Raw genomic sequence first — 13,962 nt, 5'->3', positions numbered from 1 at the left:
TTAATAACACAAAGTATCTATTGACTTTGTTAATATTAAAAAAGTAACAACATTTTCTTACTTTTATCATAATTGTTATTCCTACAGGGGTTTGTTCATATTAAATAAAAATATTCATCCATACATTTTCTTTTACTTATGGGTCTGGGCCACAGAGGCCATCCTACGATTGCAAGTGGACTTCAAAAAAGAAGTACAAAGTTGTCCACAAAGCTGGACCCAGGTACAGAGATCAGCCAGTCATACTGAGCTCTTGCTTCACCACAAAAAAAACCAGAATAACTCCCCCTAGACCCGAAGATGCCAAGACGCTTAAACTCCTCCACTTAGAGAAGCAATTTGTCCATGACCCAGAGTGTGTGCTCCACCCTTAAGCTTGTTGGAGAGGTGCTCCACCCTTGGAGATGCTCATCCAGCTTCTTCACCCTCAGTGGTCAACATACGCCGGGGTGAGTTGGAATTCATCATTCACTGAAGGAAACAGAACTAACAATACCACTGATCAGGAGAACCTTTGAACATAATGTCCTTCAGTTACAATTATCTTATATCGATCAACCTTAAGACATTTTTGTGTTTTCATGTGATTATTTTTCAAAGTAAAAGCAAAAAAAAAAAAGAAAAAAAATGCTGATGTACATGTGGACTGAAGCCTCCTAATGTAAATACACAGGCAGAAAAAAAACAAAAAAAATCATCCTTATTTTTATTTATTTCTAATTTTTGTGTGAATGTTTATTGTCAGTGCTGTATCAAACAGTTTTTATTTGGCTCTAGTTTATTGTAATAACCTTGGTCTTCGTATCCTTTTTACATTGTATGAGTATACAATGTAAATATAATCTTACAACCTAGTGTATTTTTCGAAGTCCTTTGTGTTTCACATTTCCCTGAGATCTTGTTTGTCACAGAGTGGACTACGTTTTTGTTTCTGATTGGACCATCCCGCTGAAGCGCAAGCTGGCCAATGAGCGATCAGGAAGAGGCCGATGGCGTCGATATAAAGTGAGACTCTGCTGCTACACAGTAGCCTGTTTCTCCTCGGCAAACGGAAAAAGATTTAAACATGTCTGGACGTGGTGGCAAAAGCGGCAAAGCGAGAGCTAAGGCAAAGTCTCGCTCCTCACGAGCCGGGCTTCAGTTCCCTGTCGGTCGTGTTCACAGGCTGTTGAGGAAGGGGAACTACGCAGAGCGCGTTGGTGCTGGAGCACCAGTGTATCTAGCGGCTGTGCTCGAGTATCTGACCGCTGAGATTCTAGAACTAGCAGGAAACGCTGCCCGCGACAACAAGAAGACCAGGATCATTCCCCGTCATCTGCAGCTGGCTGTCCGTAACGATGAAGAGCTGAATAAGCTGTTGGGTGGAGTGACTATCGCTCAGGGTGGTGTGCTACCCAACATCCAGGCCGTGCTTCTTCCTAAGAAAACTGAGAAGGCGAAGTAAACCTCCAGTGTTTCATAAAACGGCTCTTTTAAGAGCCACACCAACTTAAGAGTTATCCTCTAATCACAACCCCCGCGCTAACATTTACAATGTGAATTACAATCTATAACACACTGATTATTAATGTTGTCGTATAGAGTGTGTGCCATTTCACTGTGCAATATAAGCAAAAGAGGCATAGCTTAATGTGCAGGATGACCTGACGAGACCAGGAACTAAAGCGTTCCCATTTTAATAATTTCACTTTTTTTTATTTTTTTTTTTATTTATTTTTTTTTTTTTTGGTTGTTCCAAAATGATCACCTCAGATTCACCAAGTTGGCTGGCTGCATCGGTCGCGAACGAAATCGCTCTTAGAGCCAGATCTTTGACGTGAACGACGCGAGCCGGCTCCTCATCGCGAGCTGTGTTTTAGCACAGGGTCTATCATGTTGCCGAGCACAAAGCACTCGAATGTGATGAGCTTTCAATTGTGTTATTTAATTGATCTCGGTAGCTCTGTTTTGGAAGTTCAGTTAACGCTAGAAATGTGTTTTGGAGTGTGTACTGTTTTGTCTCTTCGGTCCACAGCATATATTTATATATCAACACATATAAATAAAACCACGTATTTTATATTAGTAATTCCTTTTGTGCATAATTGTATATTGTTGTTAATAATAAATTAGAGCAACAAAACAACCTGAAGAGGCGGTTCAGAGCCGGCTCTTTTTAGTGAGCCGAGCCGAAAGAGCCGGTTCTCTAAAAAGAGCCAGAAACCCCATCACTAGCATCTATAAACTGTTTAAGCACAGCTCCCAGTGTTACAACAGAGTAGCTATCTCCAATTTCAGTCTAAATCAATTCACAACCAGTAACTCAATGACGTAGTGCACCGAGAGCAGATGTTTGCTTTCCCAACCCGGAAATGCGACTAGCCTGTGAGAAGCTGAAGTTGGGCCAATACTTGGCTGTTCTCAATCACGTCCGCAAGTCGCCTTTAAATTACGGGGCTGGCTGCTCGTTCTCCAGTAGTGTTTCTACACGGCTTCGAGAAAATGAGTGGACGCGGCAAAGGAGGCAAAGGACTCGGAAAAGGAGGCGCTAAGCGTCACCGGAAAGTTCTTCGTGATAACATCCAAGGTATCACCAAGCCCGCTATCCGCCGTCTGGCCCGCCGTGGCGGTGTGAAGCGTATTTCCGGTCTAATCTACGAGGAGACCCGTGGTGTGCTCAAGGTGTTCCTCGAGAACGTGATCCGTGACGCTGTTACCTACACTGAGCACGCGAAGAGGAAGACTGTGACCGCCATGGACGTGGTGTACGCTCTGAAGAGGCAGGGTCGCACTCTGTATGGTTTCGGAGGTTAAATCCACAGCTCGACTCTACAACACAACGGCTCTTTTAAGAGCCACACACTTCACTTTAAGAGCTTTGTTCTACAATCTTGTTGTTTTTGTCATAATTTGGAAGGAAGTCCTGAAAATATTAGTAACTACCTGCCAGTATCCCCCACTGACTTCTGAAGCAATAGTATGTTGTAACTTCACAAACTATTACCGACTCACATTCCCAACATATTACAGTGACTTAATCTTTCTATAGGCTATAAGATTAAGGTGTTTCTAATGTGTGCTTTTCTTCACAAAATTACAATAACTGACATAACCACAAACTGAACTTCAGAGGTTACAGACCTATTCAATACCACTGTTTATTTAAACTCACCTATAGCAGGAGTGTGAACACTCATAGACCAAACGATAGATTTCACTAATTTTTTTTTTTTTTTTGGTTTATTTGTAAATGTCTTCTTGCCAGAAATTCGCTTATAGCAGAAGTGCTTATTTAATAGGGTTTTTCCTTTTCTTTTTTTTTTTTTTTCTTTTTTTAAAGATAACCAACCCACCTTTGGTCTAGTACATGGTGGACATGAGTGGATGGAGCTCTAAGAAGCTTTTGAAACTTCTTCCTGATGTCTGCCTGAAATATCATTTTCACCAATCATATCAATGTAACAATTCTGATGTGTGATCTTTCTTTCTCCACAGGCTTACTCAGCCTACAATCCTGACATAACCTTCATACAAGGAACACTATCAAAGATATGTTTTAGTACCCAGATTTTATGGACTTGAAATGCAGCATGTCTGTTTAAACTGCAAACAAAGTATCAAAGGGAACTGTAAATGATCTGTGATGAAATGACCCACATCGCAATCAAGAAGTTTTGTCAGGTTGTCTACGTTCAATTGACGTGCTTCCAGGTTAAAAAATAAATTAAAAACATTTTTAAAAAGCTCCTTTGAAGGAGCAGATCAGAATTACAGAAAATACACCACACACAAAGTGTGTTTGCATGTAGCACACAGCTGTGGCTCGCTGTCGGTCTAAATCAAGCCTATTCAAATGGAGGCCCGCGGGCCAAATGCGGCCCAGAAGCAACCTGCCTGTGGTCCTGGCAGAAACACAGAGAAAACGCAAAAAATTAATTAATTTTTAAAAAAATTAAAAATTCCTACAGCGTAGTGTAGACTGTGACTGCAACACTCTTAGTAGCCTAGCAATATTTAACCCACAATGCACCGTGATGTAAACATATTAAAAAATCATCGTAATATATGATGCGACAACAGCATGTCTTTCTCACTCCAAAAGCGCAAAATTGACAATGAAAACTGTCGGTTTAACCCTGCCCGGACTGACAAATACTTATTCGTTTTACCGAGTTTAATAATCTTACAACCGGAGTTGTACTACCATGGTGAGGGTCCTGTACAGCCCAAGAGAGAGCTGCAGCATCTTCCCTTCATGTTTGCTTCTTGGCGAAGAAGAAAAGGCCTTTCACAGATTCTGAAACAGTGAAATACTGCATGCTGGCCGTGGTGGATGCGGTGAAAAGTGAGTGTGACATCTGCTATTAAAAACGTACCCCTGTAGGACAGTTCAAATATTCGTAGAGTTGAAGTTCTGGCGTCAGACGAGTTTGAAATGCTGTTCGATGACCTGAAGAAAACTGATGTAATGTCTATAGCAGGAGATCAGACAGAACTGATAATGCACAGTTATGCGTATATGTCCGTTTTTTTGGATGGGAAATTGCTCGGTTTACTACCGTTAGAGGGACACACAGCTGGCGAAATGATGTTTGAGAAGATTTAAGCTCTTTTTGAGGAAAATGGTCTGGATATGAAGCGTGTCTGTATACTTGTGACCGATGGGGCTCCATCCATGGCAGGAAAATGGTCAGCGAAATATTTACTTTAATTTTAAAGGGAATTATCAAAATGTTTTTTGTTATTATTATTATTTCAAATGTGCAAAAAATAGTTTAGTTATAGCTCCTTTTTTTGGTGTGCATTTGTCAGAGGTCACCACCAGATTTATAGGGGAAAAGGAATAAAATAAATACTTGTTTTTCAGTACAGTTGTGTGGGTTTGAAATTGATCATGATCTGCTGCTTACTGGCTTCAAAAAAAATATCTGGCCAAGATAAATTCCTCGGTTTGAAAATCTGGCCCAACTAACTTCGTAGTTGAATAGGCATGGTCTAAATGAATCTCAGACCTAAATGAGAGTTTGTAGTGATTTATAATTATTATTATAAGTCTGAACCTCTTTAATCTACTCAGCTGTCTTGTTTTTACGTTTTAGTGCAACTACTTTAAGGAACAGACAATGTTTATGCTCTTACTACACAGATTTCTGTTTTTACAGCAAGTTTATAAAAAGAAAAGTCTAATAACTTTACAATTTAAGTCAGTCAGATTTTTATTCATGTAGTAAAACAGCTAAATGTGTTGCACACACTGAGACTACCGTAACAGGGCTGTCCCACTTCAGTTCTAGTGTGAATATGAGTTTGACACCTATGGATTAAAGATTTAGTTTAATTACTTTAAGCAAGTGTAGTTGGTTGGGGACAGTCGCGGGATTTTATTTAGCTTTCTCAGTCTTCTTGGCCTGGATGTTGGGCAGCACACCACCCTGAGCAATTGTCACTCAGCCCAGCAGCTTGTTCAGCTCTTCGTCGTTGCGGATGGCCAGCTGCAGGTAGCGGGGACGATCCTGGCGTGGGTGTAGGTTTGGCATTGGTGGGGACGGATGATTCAACCACCGAACACTGCCCTGCTTTTGTCTTTGCTTCTTGATAAAAAGAGGAGAAATATACTTGCCTACATATGCTGTTCTACATGCTTTTAAACCATTTAAAATTACAATTCATAGTTTTATATGTGAATTATATAATGTCAAATTACTATTAAACAAATGACTAAGAATTTTAGACTTTAGTTTACTTCAGCCATATTCCATCATAGTAAATCAGGTATCATACAAAAATAAAAAAAAGCTTCATTTTGTAACTGAAGTCAGTGATTTCCACGTTCATGCCGACTGTAGTTTCTGGTATAGAAAGAGCATGAAGATTAAAGTGTGACTATAATATTGATGTAATAGTAAGAAAGAAGCGAGCTCTTGGTGGGAGGGAGGTGGCTCTGAAAAGAGCCGTTTGTAGGTGAGCGAGTAGCTTAAGCTCTCTCTCCGCGGATGCGGCGAGCCAGCTGGATGTCTTTGGGCATGATGGTGACCCGCTTGGCGTGGATGGCGCACAGGTTTGTGTCCTCGAAGAGACCGACCAGGTAAGCCTCACTGGCCTCTTGCAGAGCCATAACGGCAGAGCTCTGGAAGCGTAAGTCGGTCTTGAAGTCCTGAGCGATCTCGCGGACCAGGCGCTGGAAGGGCAGCTTGCGGATGAGCAGCTCGGTGGATTTCTGGTAACGGCGGATCTCGCGCAGAGCCACGGTACCGGGCCTGTAACGGTGAGGCTTCTTGACGCCTCCGGTGGCCGGGGCGCTCTTACGGGCAGCCTTGGTGGCGAGCTGCTTCCTGGGGGCTTTGCCGCCAGTAGACTTGCGAGCGGTCTGCTTGGTTCTTGCCATTGTTTCTCACTTTTCTTCTTCTGTGATACGAGCAGATTTTGTAGCAAACAGAAGACTCGCTGCTCTTAAAGTGTGTGCCTGGCTGTGACGCGGTGCCGCTCCGGCTCGTGATTGGTGAGGGGCTCCACGTGGTGCTCAGCACCGTTCAGAGGAGCACCGCCCCGCCTCGGTGTGTGCTTCTCATTGGAGAAAAGTGCATTGAAATTGCGCGCTGCCGCAAGCCTCTCTGCGATTGGTGCGTGACGAAGCTGCGCGCGCTCTGCGGGAATATAAGCGAGGCTTTGAGCCGATCAGGCCACATTTCTTTTGAGTGTTGATACTACGAAGAGAAGAACCTGTCAAAATGAGTGGACGCGGAAAGACTGGAGGCAAAGCTAGAGCTAAGGCCAAGACTCGCTCATCCCGTGCCGGGCTTCAGTTCCCCGTGGGTCGTGTCCACAGACTGCTGCGCAAAGGCAACTATGCAGAGCGTGTGGGAGCCGGTGCGCCCGTTTACCTGGCAGCTGTGCTCGAGTACCTGACCGCTGAGATCCTGGAGCTGGCTGGCAACGCGGCCCGCGACAACAAGAAGACTCGCATCATCCCACGTCACCTGCAGCTGGCTGTGCGCAACGACGAAGAGCTTAACAAGCTCCTGGGGGGAGTCACCATCGCTCAAGGTGGTGTGCTGCCCAACATCCAGGCTGTGCTGCTGCCCAAGAAGACCGAGAAGCCCGCCAAGGCCAAGTAAACGTAAAGCGCTCCGTTTCAACAAAAAAACAAAGGCTCTTTTAAGAGCCACACACTTCTCTCTGAGCAAACTTCCTTCTTGATGCGTTATTAACAACTTGTGTACTTGGAAATTTAGCAGACATGCACCTTTATTTATTTTGAAATGTATATTAACTCATGCCATTTTTCACAGTAAGGGACTCAAGTGCACCTTAAAAACTACATTTTTAATTGAAACTGTCAGTTTGCTTTATTGTCATCAGGCAAGAATAAAAAGTTAAAGCTCAAATTTTAACATTGCATCCCAAAATAAAACTAAAAGAAATTTGCAGTGTCTCTCACTGCGTGATTAAGGCCTGTGCCTTGTTCAACCTCAGTGTGCTCCTATAGCTTAATAATTTGAGGTCAATTTGAAGCTAATCATTAGTGATATTCTAACTATGACTGTAAACATGCATCATGGTTCACTCGCTTGATAATAAAAGCAGATTTTAAGCTCATGGAAACACAAATGCAATAGTAAATCATAACGCAGAACATGATGAGGAGCGGGACAGGTGGAGTTCTTTGGTGCTGCAGGAACTATCCAGGTACAGAGGGAGGAAAATGTGGAGCTGTTTGCAACATGTTCAGCACTTCTGCTGAATTTGGGACATTTTGCAAAGTCTGTGTCTATTGTGAGTACAATAAAACAATGATTACAATACAATGTACTTAGGTTTGCTTAGATAATAGGGGGCAGCTGGAGATCAGAGGAACAGAAAATGATTCGTAAGTGTTGATTTTGTTAGAATGACTTTGTCAACCCCTGTTTTAAGGACAATAGTGGATTTGTGTGCTCGAAGCATTTCATGCGACCTTAAAGCTCTCAAGAAGGACATTGAGTTGCTGAACCCTGACCTCTAACGTGCCAAATCAGTAGGTTTATCTATAAACTTTGGCGTGTCTCTGTATGGAGGAAAGAATTTATTGACAGTGGGGGTCTGCCTTTTGTAAAATGAGAGTTACAGTTACTAGCCTGGGGAGAGGACAACCCCCACAACAATAGAATTAGTGGAAAACTACTGAGGGGAACACAGGGCAGCCGCGGACTCTTCTTCAGCTGGGATATCAAAAGGATCGGTGAGGTCAAGAAGAAGTAAACCTCAACACTATATTTTTGAAATAATGGGTTTCCTCGCATCCTTAACCCTACAGAACTCAATTTGTTCAAATGTACATGAATCAAATTGGTTATGAAATTAGTAATGAAATAAATACATGGTAAAATAAATAGCTGTCTGGGTTCAGCTTGGAGTAAAATGTGTGTCCTTAAAATCACCGAATATCAATTCAGCTGGCCTAGATTTAGTCAGGTAAGGTTGTTGAGTAAAGCATTTCAAGTGGATTATATTGGCTAGGTATCAATAAACTATACATTGTACTTCCACTAAAACAGCCAGTGTAGGCTTACAAAAAATAAAAATATAAGTGAAACATATCTCATATATAGATAATAACATGCATCTATAAATGTAATATTTTCTGTCATATTTGTTGTTTTTTAATAGAATATTTTAAAATGTAGGTGATAACTTTTAAAGGTGTATTTCTTGTATGATAGTGTCTCATAGTAAAACAAGAAGTGGTGTGATGTCTTGTACTATGAAGGTATGGTTGTAAATATTGAGTTAACATCAAAATTATAGCAACAGTGCTGATGTTGACTAGATGTTGTATTAAAAGTATATTATTCTAGATTAACTTGAATACTCACATAGTAATGGAGGTCTCAACATACTGCAGTCCCTCTGGCTGAACCAATACAAAATGGTTATTGGAAACACACAACACATAGTACTGTATGAGTTATGGTAAATAAAGTAAAGAGGTTTTAGTATGCAGGTTAACTTGAATACTCACCTTACTCAATGTTGGGGGATACGTATTTTCTTCAAGAGGTCGGTTTTTTCTGCAACTCTGTCTATGATCAAGTCATTGTCAAGGGAGATGAGGATGTCTTTCTCTGTAGTCATAAGCATGAATGCTTCCAGGTGTTCTTGTGACTGTGTGCTTCTTATTATACTTTTTATGTGTTTGACAACAGAGAAACTTCTCTTACATGCTACCTGTGTCACAGGCAGAGTAAGAAGGTACCTGTATCCCCAGCCAAGAATATGATAAGCATCTGTGAAGAGGTTGTATCGTTTCAGAATCTGATAACAACAGACTGGGCATTCCTTACAAGATTTGCACTGTTTGTTTAGTACATCTGTGTTCTCTTCTTCGTCATCATCACAGCCAACCCCTACCATCCTGACCTTGTACTCTTCAAGTGCAGACATTTTAAGCCGTGGCCACTGAGACACTTTAACTCAGACTGCAAGTTTCTTTCCTTTTTTTTACTTGCAGCTGCGTTTTGCATCGTTTCTTTCCATCGTCTTTGCCTCCTACTCCACTTCTTCTACTCCTTGCCTGGCGGCCACAGCCAATGCAGCTGGCATCCAACTTAGAGGTGCAGTGGGGAAAAAAATACCGTATTTTCGCAACTATAAGGCGCACATAAAAGCCTTAGATTTTCTTTAAAAAGTGCGGGGCGCCCTATAGTGCAGTGCGCCCTGTGTGTTGTAAGGAGGACGTAGTAGAGAACACCACGAGAACGCTAAAGGGTGAAGTGTGGGCGTTGATCGTATATACCGGACAATCGCACATATGCATTATGTGGAACATCGTTGTTTTAACACCCCTGAAAATGGCAAAGAGACACGCTTATGAAGCACAGTTTAAACTGAAGGCCATCAGCTACGCGGAGGAACATGGAAATCGAGCAGCCGCGAGAGAATTTAAGATTAATGAATCGATGGTTCGCAAGTGGAGGAAGCTGGAAAACAAGCTCCGGCAGGTCAAGAAAACGCAGCTGAGTTTCCGCGGACATAAGGCGAGGTGGCCCGAGTTGGAGGAAAGACTCGAGCGGTGGATCATCGAGCAAAGAACGAGTGGGAGAAGCGTTTCGACGGTCACCATTCGACTAAAAGCGGTTTCGCTAGCAGAAGAAATGAAAATTGAACATTTCCGAGGAGGTCCGTCTTGGTGCTTTCGTTTCATGAAACGCTGCCATTTTTCCATCCGGACCAGGACTACGGTAGCGCAGCAACTTCCAGCGGATTATACCGGTAATGAAAAGCTGGCCATCTTCCGCTCCTACTGCAGCAAACACATCGCCGACAAACACATCCAGCCCAGCCACATCACTAACATGGACGAGGTGCCGTTCACTTTCGACATCCCGGTGAGTCACACTGTGGAGAAGAAGGGGACCAGCACGGTAGCGATAAGCACAACGGGGTATGAAAAGTCTTCTTTTACTGTTGTGCTTGGCTGCCATGCTAATGGACAGAAACTGCCGCCTATGGTGATTTTTAAGAGAAAGACTTTGCCTAAAGAGAAGTTTCCAGCAGGAATCATCATTAAGGCAAATGAAAAAGGCTGGATGGATGAGGAAATGATGAAAGACTGGCTGAGGGAGGTGTATGTAAGGAGACCAGGTGGTTTTTTCCACGCATCACCATCGCTGTTGATCTGTGACTCTGGCTGTGAGATGGGCACGCATAATGTGAAAAAACAAGTGAAACAAATGAACTGTGAGCTTGCTGTCATTCCGGGAGGCCTGACAAAGGAACTCCAGCCGCTGGACATCGGTGTGAACCGCCCGTTCAAAGTAAGGCTGCGAGCGGCGTGGGAGCGATGGATGACCGATGGGGACCACAGTTTCACTAAGAGTGGAAGGCAGCGCCGGGCGATTTACGCCACAATTTGCGAATGGATTGTAGATGCTTGGGCTAACATGTCTGCTGGCACTGTTGTTCGAGCTTTCGCAAAAGCCGGCATCATTTCCGAGGAGCCGCACGGCACGGAAAGTGACTCTGACAGTGAAGAAAGTGAACCTGGCATGTTTAATGGAGATTTAGCACAGCTGTTCAATTCAGACACAGAGGATGAGGACTTCGATGGGTTTGATTGATGACAATTACCGGTAATAAAAATGTGAGTACCAAACTCAGTTTTGCTCCCGTTTTATTTTTAAACACGCATACTTGTATGAGCCCTATAATCAGGTGCGCCTCATGTGTGTGTTAAATACAGTAATGGCACACATAACTGAGACTGCGCCTTATGGTCGTGAAAATACGGTAGGTGTTGAAAGCATGCGTGGAGAGTGGTGGGCTGGCCCGCCGGCCTTCCTGGAGTACCGGCCATTCTGTGATTCTCCAGAATCCACAGATGGCCAGTCCGCCGCTGGTGGTGAGTGTGAGGAAGGGGCTCTTGTGTGTTGCTGTGGTGGCTCTGAGAAGAGCCGTTGTTGTGTGAGAGTGGTGGCAGCTCACTACTTCGTGGCTGCTGTGGCCGCTGCTGCGGGCTTCTTGGCCTTCTTGGGCAACTTCTTAGCGTCTGCGGGCTTCTTGGCTGCTACTGCCTTCTTGGGCTTTTTGGCAGCTGCTGCCGGTTTCTTGGCTTTGGCCGCGGCAGGCTTCTTGGCTTTGGGAGCGGCTTTCTTTGCGGGTTTCTTGGCTTTGCTCTCAGTAGCCTTCTTGTTCATCTTGAAGGATCTGGAGGCCCTGGTGCCCTTGGTCTGCACCAGAGTGCCCTTCGCCACCAGGCTCTCGATGGCAGTCTTGACACGGGCCTTGTTCTTGTACACATCGTAGCCTCCGGCACCCAGAGCCTTCTTGAGAGCAGCTGCGGACACACCGCTGCGCTCCTTGGAAGCGGCCACGGTTTTCACAATCAGCTCGCCCACGCTGGGGTCAACTTTCTTGGGCTTGGAATCCTCCAGCCGTTCAAGAGGATTCTGCTTTCTTCCGCCAACTGAAAAATGTAAAATGTAAACACAGATTTTTGTCTAAGATAAGTAAAATGCTGCACAATACCTCCGACCAACTCCATCATGTGCTGACCAGTCATAGGAGTTTAGTGAGAGACTGAGATTACCAAAATTCACCTCTGAACACCACAAGAAATCATTCCTACCTACTTCCTGTACAACTCATCCATCTTATGCACAGCACTTACTACAATAGTTGGATTATATAAAGGCAGATAGAAAGGGAAAGGTGGCTACAGAGCCAACAAATTAGGAATCAGATTGAAGATAACTTTGATGGAAATTCCTCTTTGGTCATAGCTAGAAAAGCTGGATGCGAAGGACACAGCAGAGCCTGACTGTGGCATAGGCAGTATAGGCAAATGCTAAAGGTGCCATCTGGAAGCGCAAGTCTGTATTGAAGTCCTGCGCGATCTCACGGACCAGGTGCTAGAAGGGCAGCTTGCGGATGAGCAGCTCGGTTGATTTCTGGTAACGGCGGATCTCCCTCAGAGCCACGGTACCGGGCCTGTAGCGGTGAGGCTTCTTCACACCGCCAGTGGCCGGCGCGCTCTTACGTGCAGCTTTGGTGGCGAGCTGCTTCCTGGGAGCCTTTCCTCTGGTGGATTTACGGGCAGTTTGCTTCGTTCTGGCCATCTTGGTTTGTGAAAAGAACGTTATACAGTGTACTGCAGAGATGCCCCTTTATCCGGTCGTAAAGTCTGACAAACTAGCCGTGTCTGGACCTAAACTCCGCTGCAGGTCCATATATCAAACATCACTACTGAGACTTGAAAAACTGTCTAAAGTCTTTCATCTTTAATAAAATGATCAGCGTTCTGCTCTACCAGGTGTAACAATTGAGTTTAACATCCAGGCATCCATGAAAACGGAATTTATGATATTTAATGGAGTTAGAAGTTAGCAGGAAGTTAGCTCGCTAGCTTCTATCTAAATACAATATAGCATGTCCTGACTGCGGGGTTTTGGAAACAAATTAAAACGTACAGCTCTGTTATCACTTCCAACATAAATGAAGACAGAAAACTAAACAGCAGTGATGTTTGTAGGGTTACTGAAGTTTGGCTAGCTGGTATATAATGATGTGCTACGTGACCGCTAGCGACACAGCTATGTTAGCATAATATAAACAAGCTAACTTTTTTCCACTCGATAAAAGTTAACGTGAGTGTTCTCGGTGGTCAGGAACAAATGTAATCGCATGGCAGGATGCTGTAAAGGACCAAACTTCAGCCAGGAGAACAACTGAGTTAAGATATTCATTGTGTGTATTCATGTTGTACAGTGTTTAACTGCATTATGGTTACTGTGGTTTAACAGAGACAGTATTTTAGTTGCCACCACAAGGAGGCACTGTTTCATTGTAAGAGCACGGATGCTGCGTCATCACGCCCCTAAGAAAAAAAAGTATACCACAACGAAAATGGCACCCATGAGAAAAGTTTTGCCGCGTGTTGATGAGGAATAAAGTTCACAAAATATTAAGGACATTTTTGCCTCCGTCGTCATTTTCCTTCGAGTTGATCGCTGTCGATGCTGCAATACTCAACAAAAACATTAGCACAAGCTTAAAATAAATAATAACTAATAATCCTTTTGTAATTAAAACAATGTTTTAAAGCTTGGAAAGTTTAACAGGGACTGACATTATTTCTTTATTATTTTAAGCTTCATTCTTACAGGGAGGACTATGTGTTTCTGGATAAAGACAGCTCTTTTGCAGCTTTGCACCTCAGTGGGTTTTGAATTAAACTATGGAGATGTGTTTGAGGTGTAAACTTTCACTTTTAGTTTAGGCTTCAAAACAAGTGTTGCTTTAACTGTCTAGGAATTGCAGACATTTATACAGTCTCACATTTTAATATCTGCAATCAGGATCTGCCTGAAGTCTAGAAACCATAGGCATCACGTGTTTCCTCCTCTTCAGGCCTGTACTGCATCCACCTCGTGCTGCTGCGTGTTTGTGGGTCTCTGCCTTCAGTCTTGTATTTAATAACTGAAAACCTGCTGTTGGGTGGAGATCAGA

The 13,962-nt window shown here is 43.4% G+C and overlaps 4 protein-coding genes and 1 pseudogene across 4 annotated transcripts; 3 read left to right on the top strand and 2 right to left on the bottom strand.

Annotated features, from left to right (window-relative positions):
* The first annotated feature begins 992 nt into the window (after positions 1 to 992).
* LOC147309976 (histone H2A-like) lies at positions 993 to 2,029 on the top strand. The gene has a single exon (XM_086270462.1). It carries the CDS (start codon positions 1,067 to 1,069, stop codon positions 1,442 to 1,444), a length of 378 nt encoding a protein of 125 aa, XP_086126588.1. The 5' UTR covers positions 993 to 1,066; the 3' UTR covers positions 1,445 to 2,029.
* Positions 2,030 to 2,481: 452 nt separating this feature from the next.
* LOC147309975 (histone H4) lies at positions 2,482 to 3,806 on the top strand. Its single transcript, XM_086270470.1, has one exon. It carries the CDS (start codon positions 2,482 to 2,484, stop codon positions 2,791 to 2,793), a length of 312 nt encoding a protein of 103 aa, XP_086126596.1. The 3' UTR covers positions 2,794 to 3,806.
* A 2,147-nt stretch (positions 3,807 to 5,953) lies between these two features.
* LOC147309974 (histone H3) lies at positions 5,954 to 6,364 on the bottom strand. The gene has a single exon (XM_086270460.1). It carries the CDS (start codon positions 6,362 to 6,364, stop codon positions 5,954 to 5,956), a length of 411 nt encoding a protein of 136 aa, XP_086126586.1.
* Positions 6,365 to 6,707: 343 nt separating this feature from the next.
* Positions 6,708 to 7,102, top strand: LOC147309973 (histone H2A-like). The gene has a single exon (XM_086270461.1). It carries the CDS (start codon positions 6,708 to 6,710, stop codon positions 7,092 to 7,094), a length of 387 nt encoding a protein of 128 aa, XP_086126587.1. The 3' UTR covers positions 7,095 to 7,102.
* Positions 7,103 to 11,438: 4,336 nt separating this feature from the next.
* Positions 11,439 to 12,016, bottom strand: LOC147309972 (histone H1 pseudogene; annotated as a pseudogene).
* Positions 12,017 to 13,962: the final 1,946 nt, after the last annotated feature.

This window comes from Aulonocara sp. 'chitande type north' Nkhata Bay, linkage group LG17, assembly GCF_057382095.1.
Source record: "Aulonocara sp. 'chitande type north' Nkhata Bay isolate Kocher_YH1m ecotype deep benthic linkage group LG17, A_spYH_male_GT1.1, whole genome shotgun sequence".
Classification (NCBI taxonomy): domain Eukaryota; kingdom Metazoa; phylum Chordata; class Actinopteri; order Cichliformes; family Cichlidae; genus Aulonocara; species Aulonocara sp. 'chitande type north' Nkhata Bay.
This window is presented reverse-complemented; position numbering and strand designations above follow the sequence as displayed.